We start from the raw sequence: 13,673 nt of genomic DNA on the forward strand, positions 1-13,673 counted from the left end.
TTGGAAAGGACTGGAGATATGAATTTTATCTACCTTGCTATTACAAGTGAAATTCAGGCGGTCCAGAGAGCGTGTACACATTCTTCGAGCTTCTTCTTGCTGCTGGAGGACTATCCTAAGATACCCCGTTGTTCAAACTCACATAATACGATCCTGTGAAGCGAGATCAATTTGGGATTGATATGTCGCGGTGGCTAATCCAATTCGGAAACATGGCAATCAACATAAGTCTCTTTCGCGGTAACTACAGATTCGTGTGTTGTTGCTTGTAGTATCAATCTATCATGCCTATTGACAAGGACTTGAAGAATGCTTATGCAGCTCTATATGACGAGCATGATCCCTTGAAGGCATTGAAGAGGTACGATGTAATTCTCGAAGAGCATCCGGACTGTTTGCTTGCACTTGTTTATAAAGCTGCTTCACTTGAGAAACTATACTACGGCTTTTCAGATTGGCATAATGAACAGTCTTTGGAAAATGCCACCCAGCTTTTGAGCAAAGCTTTGGCCATTTCTGAAGAAAGGGGTGATCGCTCAAAAATTGGATTTGTTTATTTCCGGTACTTTGTTCACTACTATAACAGAAAAGATTATGATGCTGCTAATCGGTATATGATACTGTCCCAGAAATTCGGCTATCTGGATGCAACGCTCCCAATGTGGCAGAGTCAATTGAACAAGAAATTGGGGAAGTTGTTGCGCAAACAATCCAACTCAAAGCCAACAGCTCAAAAAGATGCACCAGCTAAATCTGATTCGTGCGGCAGCTTATCTAATTGCAAAGATACGTCAATTGGAACAGCTGATGAAAAACCGCTTGAAAGGGACTCTAAAAAGCCTGAGCTTGAAGGCACACAGCCTGCCGCACAGGACCCTGAGAGGCTCAGGACAGATTGGTATCAAACCACAAACACTATTGTCCTTTCACTGTTTACAGTCAATCTACCTCAATCGAAAGAGGCGATGCATGTTTCAGTCTCGCCAGATGATAAAAAAAGTTTGGAAGTAGCGTACCAAGTTGCTAGTACAGGATCCGAATTTCAATATTCAATAGAACTAAGTCACGAAGTTGATCCTGAAGTTGTCAAAATCAACGTTTTCACAAAAAAAATTGAACTGACACTTAAAAAGATAGAAAAATTGCAGTGGAAAATTCTCGAATCATCTCCGCAAGCTACTGAAGAAGATCTAGCTTCATCTAAAGACGTAATTTCGCAAAATCGTGCTGTGCAAAACGAGGGTGCTCTTGACTATCCCTCTTCATCGACAAAACATATTGACTGGTCAAAGATAGATTTTGACGAAGAAGATGATGAGAATTCCGGGTCGGCAGATGCCTTTTTCCAGAAAATATATGCAGATGCAGATCCTGATACTCGAAGAGCTATGATGAAATCTTTTGTAGAAAGTAATGGAACTGCACTAAATACCAATTGGAATGATGTATCTAAATCGTTTGTTGAACCATCGCCTCCGGAGGGGATGAACTTAAAACATTGGTAATATTACAAACTGTCTCTGTATATCCACTAAACAAAATATATCTTTAATGAAGCATGTCGTATGAAGTCCATGAAATGTGAGTGTCTTCTTAAAACATATGTCATGTATTAAAATTCTTGAGTTTTAGAATTTGTTCCTTCTTCCAAGTGTCATAGTATTTGTCATTTTCGTCATCGACGAAGCTGGTGTCGTCGACGCCGCTGGTTAGTCCGCTTTCCTGAACATTAAGAGTACATTTGCCTTCAGGTGACATCGATAGCTTGTAAACGCTGTTGTTTGACTCTCTATAAGGGCTACTGAAGTGAAACGCGTCTTTCGTGGAAGCGTGTAAAAATTTTGGAGTGGAGTTGACAACATTTTCCTTTCCAGCAGGTTCATTGATTTGTTCATTGGATAACACCGTTCCTTGTTTCATAAGCTCTTCGAATTGATTTGCCTGGTAAGTTTTATTTTGATTAATTTTATTTGAAGAAATTGGAAAGAGCCGAGTGGGTCGAACAATCTCATTTTTAGGAGCGCTATTCCTTGGTCGAAATACTGGAGAAGGTACCAGAGATAACGAATTCAAATTTTTCACTTTAGGTTCAGGAATTTTTGATTCTGATCTTCTGGCAATGTATGTTGGAGGTAATAACTTCGTGAATGGTTTCACTGGACTTGAAAATCTAACCTCCTGAGTGTATTTTATAGAGCTTGAGTCACTATCTGTAGAGCCTGTGGTATCTCTGTCAGATTTGTTTACAGAGTTAAGCCTTGTTGCTGGTGTTTGATTCAAGTCAATAGCACTAGTGTCTTCTCGATAACTGAAAGAAAAAGAAGCGTTGCGTCTGAGCCTCTTCTGTTCAGGCTGGTATCTCTTTGCTGCAGGTTTGCTGGCAGATGAAATTTGTGGTTTTCTAGCTCCTCGATTTACTCTACTTCTTGGGTATCTAGTAAGTAATTCTTCTTCTTGTTTTACTACCATTTCATTAAGATTCTCTCCATCTATGTATAATGGCTTGCCCGACATTTCTTCAATTCTGGAAAGACCCAATTTCAGATCTTGAATTATTCTTGGAAAATGTCTTGTGATTCTTTTTCTCGTTTTTTCTTCTTGCAAGAGGATCTTGTGCGAGTTCCTCAAAAGAAGTCTAGATGAATCTTTGGAACTTTTTTCCAAAGAACCTTTGTCAGCCTGCAACTGTTTGAATTCTTCGATTAGTTTCAATACGGGCATATAGATAGCCAATTTTTCTTCCAGTCCTTTAATTTCATTCTCGCATAGGCCCAAAAGTCGTTCATCATCTTCCAAATTTATACTAGTAGATTTCATTGAGTCAAATTTACGAAGGAACTCCGTCCGTTCTTGAGCTTCAGATTGTAAAGTTTCCCATAGTCCTTCGATCTTTCGCAACGCATCATTTATCAATGTTTTGATGACTTTTTTCTTCATATTTTCTAGTTTTTCCAATTCATTAGCAAATCTCATCAGCACAACTGATGATAAAGTCGAATTTTCGGATAAGAAATTATTCACATAGTCATCCGGTACATTAAGTTTATACCAAAGTGATCGACATTTGCTCAGTAGTATATCTCTATTTTCGACCCTTTTTCCAAAAGCAACTTGATACTCTTTCAATGTACTTTCCAGTCTCTCAGTGATATTTTTATGCACAGGCAAAAAATCGTTTTTCCCTGAATGATTGTTAGTGGAGTACACCACTAACAGGTCCTTAATTTGGGGATCAACTTCATTCTCTGTATCCACGTGAAGCTTCTTGAATAGATCTGAAATGGTTCTGCTCATTGATGTTATTTTACCTAATCTGTTTTTGTATTCTACCTCATATAATTTGATCGAGTCTGCTATCAGTTCATTCATTTCTTTAGATAAATCGTTGAAGTATCTGCCAGCAAGTAGTTCGTCCTTGTAATTCTTAATAAGCCTAGTGACCGCATCAATATCATTCTGAGAATCTCTCAAAATATTTTTCAAATGTACTGCAAGCTTCAAAGGTGGTAAAGATGTTAAGATTTTGGGATCACGCAGGTCTTTCAGACTTTCATTGACCGCATTGTACAAAAGCTGAAATTGAATGGAGTGATTGAGAAATTCCAAAAGTTTTGGTATATATGCATTTAGCACAAATTTTTTCCCGGAGTGAAGTAATTTCTTTTTACTTAAAAGTGACAGCGGTTTCTTGGGAGAGGTTACAAATGGTTTGTTTTTCGGTACTAATATAGCATTCCTTACATATAGATCAGATATTGAGTCTATTCCTGTACTATCATCAATTATTTCCAATATTCGATTCAAAATATCTTGATCAAAATCATTGTGCTGAGCTAAAGTTTTCAATTCTGATTCTGCCTGATAAGAAAATTTGGTTATCGAATCTGATAATGTATTGAAGATCATTTTTTCTTTACTTACGATCTCCGAATTAGAATAACCAATTTGTCTGAATACGATGTTTAAACTTTCCAAAAGTTTTTCCAACTGTCTAGCTATGAGGCCAAAGTTTTCTTTGTAGGTGTCATCTGCACTTATCCTCTCACTTATATTCTGGTTAACTTCATGTCGGGGATGCCGTATTGGTGATGCTAGAGTTTTTATATTGACGGGTGTCAATTTCATACAGTCCTTTGTGTAGCAAAATGTGTCTATTCGTTTATTCAATGACGGTGTGTTTAAAGATGCTGCTAGTATGTCAGCTGTCGTAGCAATACTCTTTGTAGTGGTTAGAGCGGTTGTTGTGGTTTCAGTCTTCATTCCACTACTGTTATAATCCGAGAGCTTCAATGTGTCAGACGCTAATGAACAGTTTGAAGTTGGTGAAGTACCAGAACTTGTACCAGTGCTTAGCTGCCTCATTCACCTGGGATGATCTGGCTATAATCGATTCTATACAGGCTCACTACTAGTTTCAGAGATGCAATACTTTTGTTCATTTCCTATACTTTCTTGAATTAGCATTTTGTCTGCATTTGGCTTATGTTTGTTTACATTTATCCCAAATAGGAACATTGTGTAATTTGGTCATCTGACTGTATTTACTTTCGGTGAATTGTCATGTTGGCCACAAACTTAAGCGTAAGCGATGAAGCAAGAGAGTAAAATGAAGACATGTCACTAAAATTATGGAAAAAATACAGTGTGATTTGAATTATTTGATGAAATACACCTTCTATTTTCTGCAGAAATCATTGACCCTTTCTCTCTGCATATATTAGGAAACTCATCCTTGTTAGCTCAGTTGGTAGAGCGTTCGGCTTTTAAGCAAGAGCGAGGACAACCGAAATGTCAGGGGTTCGAGCCCCCTATGAGGAGTTTCCTTTTACATTTTTTTTCCTTTTTGTTTAGGCACTTGAAGTGATGAGATGAGTTGAAGAAGCTGAGACACCGTAAGGTTTTTTTTGAGCTATCCGCTCAGCAAAATAGTCTGTAGCGTGTCTGTTGCTTCTTTGTGCACTTAGCTTTAGGATTGCTCACCATGACTTCGATGGATTACGACTCTGCAGAGCCTTTAACATCTACGGGAAGGCCACTGAGCTATGCGACAATAACTGTTCGTGTCATCAAATCATTCCCATACAGGAACGTGAAGAATATAATAATGAAAAACTATGATTTACAAAAGAAGAGTGCCAAGGATTTACTAAATGATTGTGTGCAGGTGATTCAAAATGATGGCTCTTACAGACCATATCGCAACGTTGAATACGACTGCTTAAAGATCTATACACATGCGCATGGGTCAAAGACAGTTAATCTGGTTATAAATTTTGAAAAAGACAAGGAGCAAATTCTTGATATGCAGAATGAAGATAAAAAACTGTATCAATATGGGATTGAAAATGAAACTGAAATTTCGCTTTTCAAATACAATGACTATTTGGAATTTAAGTCAAAACCGGAAGAAAAATGGCTATAGTGGCTAGTTACAAGTCTTTAATAGGTATTGTACCAATTGAGCCGCAAACTCAACGCATGCAACACTTGTTGAAGCGGCATTTTCATCTAAGCCTCTTCTAGCGACAATGCCACCATGCGCATTTGTACTCTTTATATAGACCGGAATTTTAATCCAGCTTAGACTATTCAAATTTTTCAATATAGTAGCTCTTTTTTCATCGAATGGTAATCTCGGAAATTTCTTCTCCTTATGCCAGTTACTGGAATATTTATCTGTGAATTCTTTCCATGTCATATGCAGTTGTGCTTGTTCTTCACTCACACCATCGGTTTCTGGAATATTGACGCCATCATCGTCATCATCCTCCTCATTTAGTACAGAGCCATAAAAATCGGAAAAATACTCCTTCAAAGTGTCATCATATCCTAATTCTCTGTAATTGATAGAAGAAGTACTCCCGTCCGGTAAAGTAACCCTGTATTTTTTTGTGACTACTGTACTATATATGCTTGCCAGAAAATTGAGACAAAACATTATTGGAAGAGCAAAACAAACAAATAGAGCAATTAATGGTATGATCTTAATCCACCTGATATATTGCCTTGGTCTGTGGAATACCGGTCTTTTGATCGTTATATCCAACTCGTCGATATCAATAATTCGGGGAGGCGCCCTACTGTAGTTTGCTCCGGGAATCTTCTGTTCAAAAAAATACTTCACATTATTCTCTGTCGATATGAATGGGTCACAATCTGTAATATACGCTGTATAAAAGGCTACTGTTCTATCATTTTTCACATTTGCAAAGATTATTCTCCATTTGAATCTTGAGAGGTTTTCCAGATATTCGCCTTCCGATAATTTGACCAGGATGTCATTGAACTTATTGGTAATGAAAAGTTCCCTACCACTTTTGCCCAATATGTTTGATCCGACACCTCGTAGAATAGGCTGCAGCAAGCATTTAAATGTTGATTTATTGGGGTTATAAAACTGCACACCCAAATGAGGGCTTGCAAAAGTAAGGAACAAGTGTGGTTCGATACCTTTGAAGATCTGTTCAAATTCCGTGAACATCTTCCCAATAACGAACCTCGCAATAAGCCCACCCATGGAATATCCAACGATGCTGATCTTCGTTATTTGCCCCTCTTTGAACTCTTTGATATACTGGCATATCTCTATTAAAGTTCTGTACCCAACAATCTCAATTCCATCGAACGTCTTGAACAAGGCATTTTGCGTTGGTGCAAAGAATACGCAGTTTTTGTCTTGACCACAGACATTTTCAAATGCCTGGTTCAAGGACTTCATGTGCTTGTGATTACCCCATAATCCGTGGATTAAAACAAACAAGTGCTTTCCTGAACTCATGATCATCCAATAGCACTTCGTTTCTTTGCCCAAGAAAATCTTTGAACAGCGTGATGAAGCTATACAAGTAACGAACTGTTTCCTTTGTCACTACTCAGATGATCTGTCCACCTTTGAATTTATTTCTATTTTAACATGATTTCCAACTATCAAGCAGCTGACGAATGGAAAATTCGGACATTTCGTTTGTCACGTGACAGGAGCATCTATGATTTAGTGAAGAGCTTTAACAATGCTTCAACGGTGGACTGCAGCGATTCAAAAGGTACATCTAGTGCGTTCGTTCTGGGCAATTGCTGCAGTTCATTCCTGTGTGTGAACTCGGCGGCAGCGAAGGTCATCTGGTACAACTTCTGAAACCCTGACTGAGAATTTGGAATGCCACGAAGTCTCAGACCACCAAGAATCAGTTTGGACAATGTTTCGTTAAATTGAAGTCTCTTCTCACTTATCTCCATGCTTTTTTTGATGCGCTTCGTGTGAATCAAGTGTTTTTCTTGAGATTGCCTCAAAATAGCATCGATATTATTGTCCTTTGTGCTAACGGCGGCTGTGGACTGCATCTTGGCTATTGCACCATCGAGAGCCTTTTTTACGGAAAGTTCGACTTCAAGACATTCAACTCTGCTTTCATGTCTGTATAGAATGACATACTTGCATGCTAAAGGTTCTGTAAGTTCAACAACGATGCCTCTTCTTAGCCGTTTTAGCTTTACTGAGAAATAGGACTTCGCGGTAGCGCTACATGTTAAACAAGTTGATATGGTGGAAGAATGCGAGATCCACACTGGCAGCTTTTTCATATCGATGTAGCATAGAAATGAGCCCTTAAAAGTCGTTATTTTCGTATTCTCTTGTGCAGTATCTACATCGCGCCAAATCTGGACGTCCCTAATTAAAGTGTCTGCATATTTTTCACCTAATTTGAAGTTTAACACACCAGCCTTCGCAAACATAACATAATTACCGTAGAGCAGCTGGTTCCGGCTTAAATCAGTAGTCGATTGTTAGCAAAGAACGCGATAATTCTTTGTTTTGTGAGATTCCGTATGTGAGCCTTTTAATCAATTTACCCTCTTTAATGGAAAAACTTTTCAACAGGGAACAGGAAACAGAGATTTAATGGTTTAAAACAACAGTATCGGAATAGCAGTATCACATAGTGGATTGGTGAAGATAGGGGACATCAGGTTTAATTTGTGTGACGTTATACTCGATTTCTTCCATTTAGTCTCTTGAAGAGCAGTGTTTGTTGCCCTTTATTAGTTAATATTCCTATCGTATATGCCGCAAAGCTATGCCTCTACCTCCTTCTGCTTTAAATCAAAAATCTAGTCGTGTTTATTCGGTTGCTAAAGTTTATAGAGACGCCTGTGAAAAGAGGCCTCAAGAGTACTGGGATTATGAACAAGGAGTCACGATAGAATGGGGTAAAATATCTTATTATGAAATTATTAGCAAAATTGGGCGTGGTAAATATTCTGAAGTGTTCAGTGGGAAAAGTGTTTTGAATAACCAACCATGTGTTATCAAAGTATTAAAACCCGTCAAGATGAAGAAAATTTACCGTGAGTTGAAGATTCTGACAAATTTGACTGGTGGGCCAAACGTGATTGGCTTATTAGATATCGTGCAAGACCCTGGATCCAAGATACCTGCTTTAATTTTCGAAGAAGTGAAGAATGTTGAATTTAGAGCATTATATCCAACTTTCAAGTCGAATGATATTCAATATTATTTTACACAATTGCTGATCGCCTTAGACTATTGCCATTCCATGGGTATTATGCATCGGGATGTAAAGCCGCAAAATGTCATGATAGATCCAAGTGAGAAAAAATTGAGGCTAATAGATTGGGGGTTAGCAGAATTCTATCATCCAGGGGTAGATTATAATGTTCGTGTAGCATCGCGTTATCATAAAGGACCAGAACTGTTGGTTAACTTAAACCAATACGATTATTCATTGGATCTATGGTCTGTAGGTTGTATGCTTGCCGCAATTATTTTCAAGAGGGAACCCTTTTTCAAAGGCTCGACAAATGCTGATCAACTAATTAAGATCGCAGCAGTACTTGGAACGAAGCCGCTTTTAGCATATTTGGAGAAATACGGATTGAAATTACCGTCCGAATATGACAATTTAATGAGAGATTTCACCACAAAACCCTGGAGTACTTTCATTACAGACGAAACACCATTGGCTGTTCCTGAAATAGTAGATCTGGTTGATAATTTATTAAGATATGATCATCAAGAAAGACTAACGGCAAAGGAAGCAATAGAGCATCCTTACTTCAAAACAAAGTTTGATTGATCCTTGAGGTCTTTCAATACTGCAACATACAGGTATATCCCACTGCCTCTCCTTTTCCTCCACGCCGGTGGAAAAAAAACTTTGATATTTTCAAACGAAAAACAGAACTAAACAGAGCGATATTTAAGCAACATTTAAGATGTAAATAATAATTTCATATCATGACTTCATTAATAATAATAATACATATGCGACTATTTTAGTTATTTGACGGTTTGACTGCGGATAAATGTGCAATTATCGAAGACATTACTAGGAGTCTCGTCATCTAAATTTAAACTCTTGATATTTTGCTCTAGCATTTGATCATCATCATCGGGTAGCAAATGCAGAGGACGCTCATAGTGAAAACCGTCAGAGGTATGGATGGAATGTGAATTACTGTTATGATGATGATTATGATGGTGGTGGTGGCGTTTTCGAGGAAAACGACATTTCCTACTTAGTACTTTTTTGGCATCGTTAACCACTATTTCTGTCTCGTGGCACGCACCACTTTTATCGATATCTCTTCTCATTACCGTTTCACTGAATTTCACAGACTTAAGACTTGAATTGCTAATCGTTTTTGTGCATATATCGTGACGTTCATCAAAGATAGATGAAGCATTTGAATCAAGGCTTGAAGAGTATTCATACGACTTTGCAAACACATCCTCCTCCTGGTACTCCGTAGTATCATTTTTGACATCGTCCAGAAGGTTTGTCTTTTGGAACTCAATCTGGTTTTCTTTTCCAGCCGATTTATTTTCGTACTGACCTGCTAAATCAGGCCCATAGAGAACCGTTATATCAATCTCCTTGTCCCAGTTGATCGACAAGGGATCCACCTTCAAGGAATGCAATTTGTAATGTTCTATAGACCAGCGCCTCCACAGACAGTGGTGCAATCTAACCGAATACATGCTATAATCTTTGTCGTCTTCTATGCTGCAATTTGGTAAACGTAGCAGCTTGTGCTTTCTCATTTTCAACAGGAGCGACCACGTTACTGGCATCTCTAGGTCATTTTGTTTAAACTCATGGTGGAAGTAATCTACTGCCGGCTTACTGTAATTCGTAATATTATCCAACAGCATAAGATTTTGACGACATATAACTGAATCGTCCAGGCTCGTCATGTTTTCTGTTCACTAATATCTATATGGCCGCAACAGGTATAGCACTGAGGCAAACATAGGAAACTCAAAGGAAACACTACGATTTTAGATCCTGAGATATCAAGGTGAACTCTATATATACAGTTTTACTATTCTTTCCACTTGCCAACAACCAGTGAACTGGCACAGGTGGTACCCCGCTAAAATGTTCAAATATCTGAGAGAGAAAAGAACTCCTCGGAAAAATTATATCAGGAGGTTTTTCCGACCATAGCTACCTCGTTTCTTTTCCATTCTCAAAGCAAGCCCCCGTACCCGCGACAAACGTGTGCTCTCCTGCGCCATTTTACTGGCAGCATTTCTGCAAAAGTTTTTCCGAAAACCACTGACGTCCGAACTCCTAAAAGTCTCCACCAAAACCCCACCCCACCACCCGCACCTCGCAGCTTACAGCTTGCAGCTCCTTTAACGAACGGCTCTGAGAGTTCCGCTGCCTGTTTGCAGTCTTAGAGAATGGCGGGTCACCGGTGGCCAGGTGTTCCCCGCATGAGCACATTTTTTAACCCTCATGGCATTCATGCGTCACTGAGGGGCAGGTGGGGCAAGATGGCAGGTGGGGCAAGATGGCAGGTGGTGGGGTGGGGGTGCTCCGTCGTTGCAAGGCGGATTGCCATCAAATGCACGCACAGAAACCAACAGAAGAGGAGGAGAATGTCTCCTATTTTCTATGAACGAGGAGAATAAACTTACGATTTTCTTCCTCTTTGGGACAATAAAGTCAACACTGCTCGGAGAAGTCTGAGAAACCTGTTCAGGTAGTGTTCTGCTCTCCGTAGACAGTCATTCTTTCGTTGTTTTCTTCGTTCGCCTCCGGACGGCCACCACCCACAGCCCCTGCTACTCGGAGAACTGCGGAAAGTCATGTTTCCGCAGTTGGGTTACCCGCAGATTGGTATGCGCGTTATATACGAGCCGGTTTCCTTTTTCGGTGCAGATATGTGTGGGTGCTGGTGGTATTTGTTTTTTCATGTGCGCTTGACGCCCATACATGTAGGTCATGTAGGTCAAAAACAGTCACATGAAAAATGTGGGCCTGAAAATTTTTTCATTCATGGTCTCTCGATCTTATGGCATCGGACTGTGTTGGAATATAAAGTAGTTAAGTTCTTCAATAGCAGTCAAAAATCTTTACTCTGTACCTGCATCTATTGATTGCTGTTAGAAAGGAATCACTGCACGAGTTCTATAAATTTTACAATGTCTCACAGAAAGTTCGAAGCACCACGTCACGGTCATTTAGGTTTCCTCCCAAGAAAGAGAGCTGCCTCCATCAGAGGTAGAGTTAAGTCTTTCCCAAAAGATGACAAATCTAAGTCTGTTGCTTTGACCTCTTTCTTAGGTTACAAGGCTGGTATGACCACCATTGTCAGAGATTTGGACAGACCAGGTTCTAAATTCCACAAGCGTGAAATTGTTGAAGCTGTTTCGGTCGTTGACACCCCACCAATCGTTGTTGTTGGTGTTGTTGGTTACGTTGAAACCCCAAGAGGTTTGAGATCTTTGACCACCGTCTGGGCTGAACACTTGTCTGATGAGATCAAGAGAAAATTCTACAAGAACTGGTATAAGTCCAAGAAGAAGGCTTTCACCAAGTACTCTTCTAAGTATGCTAATGAAGGTTCTCAAATTGAAAGAGAATTGGCAAGAATCAAGAAGTACGCTACTGTCGTCAGAGTCTTGGCCCACACTCAAATCAGAAAGACCCCATTGGCTCAAAAGAAAGCTCACCTTGCTGAAATTCAATTGAACGGTGGCTCTATCTCTGAAAAGGTTGACTGGGCTCGTGAACATTTCGAAAAGACTGTCTCTGTTGACTCTGTTTTCGAACAAAACGAAATGATCGACGTTGTTGCCGTCACCAAGGGTCACGGTTTCGAAGGTGTTACCCACAGATGGGGTACCAAGAGATTACCAAGAAAGACTCACAGAGGTTTGAGAAAGGTTGCTTGTATCGGTGCTTGGCATCCAGCCCACGTTATGTGGTCCGTTGCTAGAGCTGGTCAAAGAGGTTACCACCACAGAACCTCTATTAACCACAAGGTTTACAGAGTCGGTAAGGGTGACGATGAAGGTAACGCTTCTACCAACTTCGACAGAACCAAGAAGAACATCACTCCAATGGGTGGTTTCGTTGCTTACGGTGCTGTCGCTAACGATTTCGTTATGGTCAAGGGTTCTATCCCAGGTACCAGAAAGAGAATTGTTACTTTGAGAAAATCTTTGTACACCAACACCTCCAGAAAGGCTTTGGAAGAAGTTAACTTGAAATGGATTGACACTGCTTCCAAATTCGGTAAGGGTAGATTCCAAACTCCTGCTGAAAAGCACGCTTTCTTGGGTACTTTGAAGAAGGATTTATAAGCGATTTAATGGAAGAATATACTTTATATTTTTAAATACTTAATTTAATCTTCTCCTTTTCCCTTTTTTATTATTTCTTCTTTTCTTTGTTTGCACTTGCTTCTTGCATGATTCACTACAGAACCATTCGCCTTGCGGTGGTTTTGAAATCCCAACACAACCATAATGAAACCATTCTATGGGACACTTCGGATTATCGCAAGCAATCATTGCTCCATATGAGACTTTGTGGCATATACAGTATGTCTTTGCATTTTCATCGGTATCGTTGTTTCGTACTTTTACATTTGACGACACTTTTTCATCTCCATCTCGTGTTGTTTGCTGTTTTAAGTTTAGCTTTATTGTCAGCTTAGGTAGGGCTCGATCATTTTTCTCCATCATCGCTTCATACTTTTTCCTGATTGACATCAGCAAAAGCAATTCTTGTCTATGGGAAGTGAGAGCGTGAATTCTTTCGTTCACGAGATCGCACAGCAGCTGGCTCTGCGACATCATCTGTGCATTTGACCACTCATATTTTTCTATCGAGTCTCTTTGTAAATCCAAGGATTGCAAAATCCACAGAGTGCGAATCAGCTCGCAAGGGAAATGGTCCAGTGTATTCAGGAAGTTGTAGCGAATATCCATCTCATGCTGCTGCTTTCTCTCTTGTGATGAGGCTACTACTTAGTGCATTAAGTTTTACCATCTGTTTCCATCGGTGATAAAACTGTTCTAATTTCCCAGAAAAATGAAAGGTAGTGTCGTCACGTGATGAGGTGATAATGTCTTGATATTCGAGATAAGGCACAGTGTTACAGCAGTTTTTCCCTTGTTTTACAGGGTTGAGAGTGCTGATCGCTGGTATCCTGAAGAAAATAGTATTACTTTTCGGTTTTCTATTCTAAATCTATTGTTTTGTTATCAAAGCAGTATTTTCCAAATTTTGCTCGCCACATTTAAAAAAGATCGTTAATATATCAAGACATAAATATTAATGAACGAACAAAGAGCATCTCATCACGAAGTAAGTCAACCATTCTGGATATGTATAGCCTTCCAATGGTTGCTTGCT

General features: G+C 39.4%; 9 protein-coding genes and 1 non-coding gene across 10 annotated transcripts; 5 read left to right on the forward strand and 5 right to left on the reverse strand.

The window, feature by feature from the left end:
- Positions 1-284: 284 nt before the first annotated feature.
- SGT1 (co-chaperone SGT1) lies at positions 285-1,505 on the forward strand (the record flags this gene model as incomplete). Its single annotated transcript, XM_037289874.1, has 1 exon — positions 285-1,505. The coding sequence occupies one exon, from the start codon at positions 285-287 to the stop codon at positions 1,503-1,505; it is 1,221 nt and encodes a 406-aa protein (XP_037145769.1).
- A 100-nt stretch (positions 1,506-1,605) lies between these two features.
- Positions 1,606-4,362, reverse strand: ASE1 (Ase1p; the record flags this gene model as incomplete). The annotated part of the gene is made up of 1 exon (XM_037289875.1): positions 1,606-4,362. The coding sequence occupies one exon, from the start codon at positions 4,360-4,362 to the stop codon at positions 1,606-1,608; it is 2,757 nt and encodes a 918-aa protein (XP_037145770.1).
- Positions 4,363-4,729: 367 nt separating this feature from the next.
- On the forward strand, positions 4,730-4,818 carry HG535_0Ftrna14K. The gene is given in 2 exon segments: positions 4,730-4,767; positions 4,782-4,818. It is a non-coding gene; the product is annotated as a tRNA-Lys (tRNA).
- A 163-nt stretch (positions 4,819-4,981) lies between these two features.
- AIM29 (Aim29p) lies at positions 4,982-5,422 on the forward strand (the record flags this gene model as incomplete). Its single annotated transcript, XM_037289876.1, has 1 exon — positions 4,982-5,422. The coding sequence occupies one exon, from the start codon at positions 4,982-4,984 to the stop codon at positions 5,420-5,422; it is 441 nt and encodes a 146-aa protein (XP_037145771.1).
- Positions 5,423-5,425: 3 nt separating this feature from the next.
- On the reverse strand, positions 5,426-6,784 carry LPL1 (putative hydrolase; the record flags this gene model as incomplete). Its single annotated transcript, XM_037289877.1, has 1 exon — positions 5,426-6,784. One exon carries the CDS (start codon positions 6,782-6,784, stop codon positions 5,426-5,428), a length of 1,359 nt encoding a protein of 452 aa, XP_037145772.1.
- A 200-nt stretch (positions 6,785-6,984) lies between these two features.
- On the reverse strand, positions 6,985-7,734 carry SLD7 (Sld7p; the record flags this gene model as incomplete). The annotated part of the gene is made up of 1 exon (XM_037289878.1): positions 6,985-7,734. The coding sequence occupies one exon, from the start codon at positions 7,732-7,734 to the stop codon at positions 6,985-6,987; it is 750 nt and encodes a 249-aa protein (XP_037145773.1).
- Positions 7,735-8,075: 341 nt separating this feature from the next.
- On the forward strand, positions 8,076-9,095 carry CKA2 (casein kinase 2 catalytic subunit CKA2; the record flags this gene model as incomplete). The annotated part of the gene is made up of 1 exon (XM_037289879.1): positions 8,076-9,095. The coding sequence occupies one exon, from the start codon at positions 8,076-8,078 to the stop codon at positions 9,093-9,095; it is 1,020 nt and encodes a 339-aa protein (XP_037145774.1).
- A 203-nt stretch (positions 9,096-9,298) lies between these two features.
- On the reverse strand, positions 9,299-10,216 carry HG535_0F05620 (uncharacterized protein; the record flags this gene model as incomplete). Its single annotated transcript, XM_037289880.1, has 1 exon — positions 9,299-10,216. One exon carries the CDS (start codon positions 10,214-10,216, stop codon positions 9,299-9,301), a length of 918 nt encoding a protein of 305 aa, XP_037145775.1.
- A 1,236-nt stretch (positions 10,217-11,452) lies between these two features.
- RPL3 (60S ribosomal protein uL3) lies at positions 11,453-12,616 on the forward strand (the record flags this gene model as incomplete). The annotated part of the gene is made up of 1 exon (XM_037289881.1): positions 11,453-12,616. One exon carries the CDS (start codon positions 11,453-11,455, stop codon positions 12,614-12,616), a length of 1,164 nt encoding a protein of 387 aa, XP_037145776.1.
- Positions 12,617-12,655: 39 nt separating this feature from the next.
- Positions 12,656-13,246, reverse strand: YNG1 (Yng1p; the record flags this gene model as incomplete). Its single annotated transcript, XM_037289882.1, has 1 exon — positions 12,656-13,246. One exon carries the CDS (start codon positions 13,244-13,246, stop codon positions 12,656-12,658), a length of 591 nt encoding a protein of 196 aa, XP_037145777.1.
- Between the last annotated feature and the right edge of the window lie 427 nt (positions 13,247-13,673).

Source organism: Zygotorulaspora mrakii, chromosome 6 (assembly GCF_013402915.1).
Source record: "Zygotorulaspora mrakii chromosome 6, complete sequence".
NCBI lineage: Eukaryota > Fungi > Ascomycota > Saccharomycetes > Saccharomycetales > Saccharomycetaceae > Zygotorulaspora > Zygotorulaspora mrakii.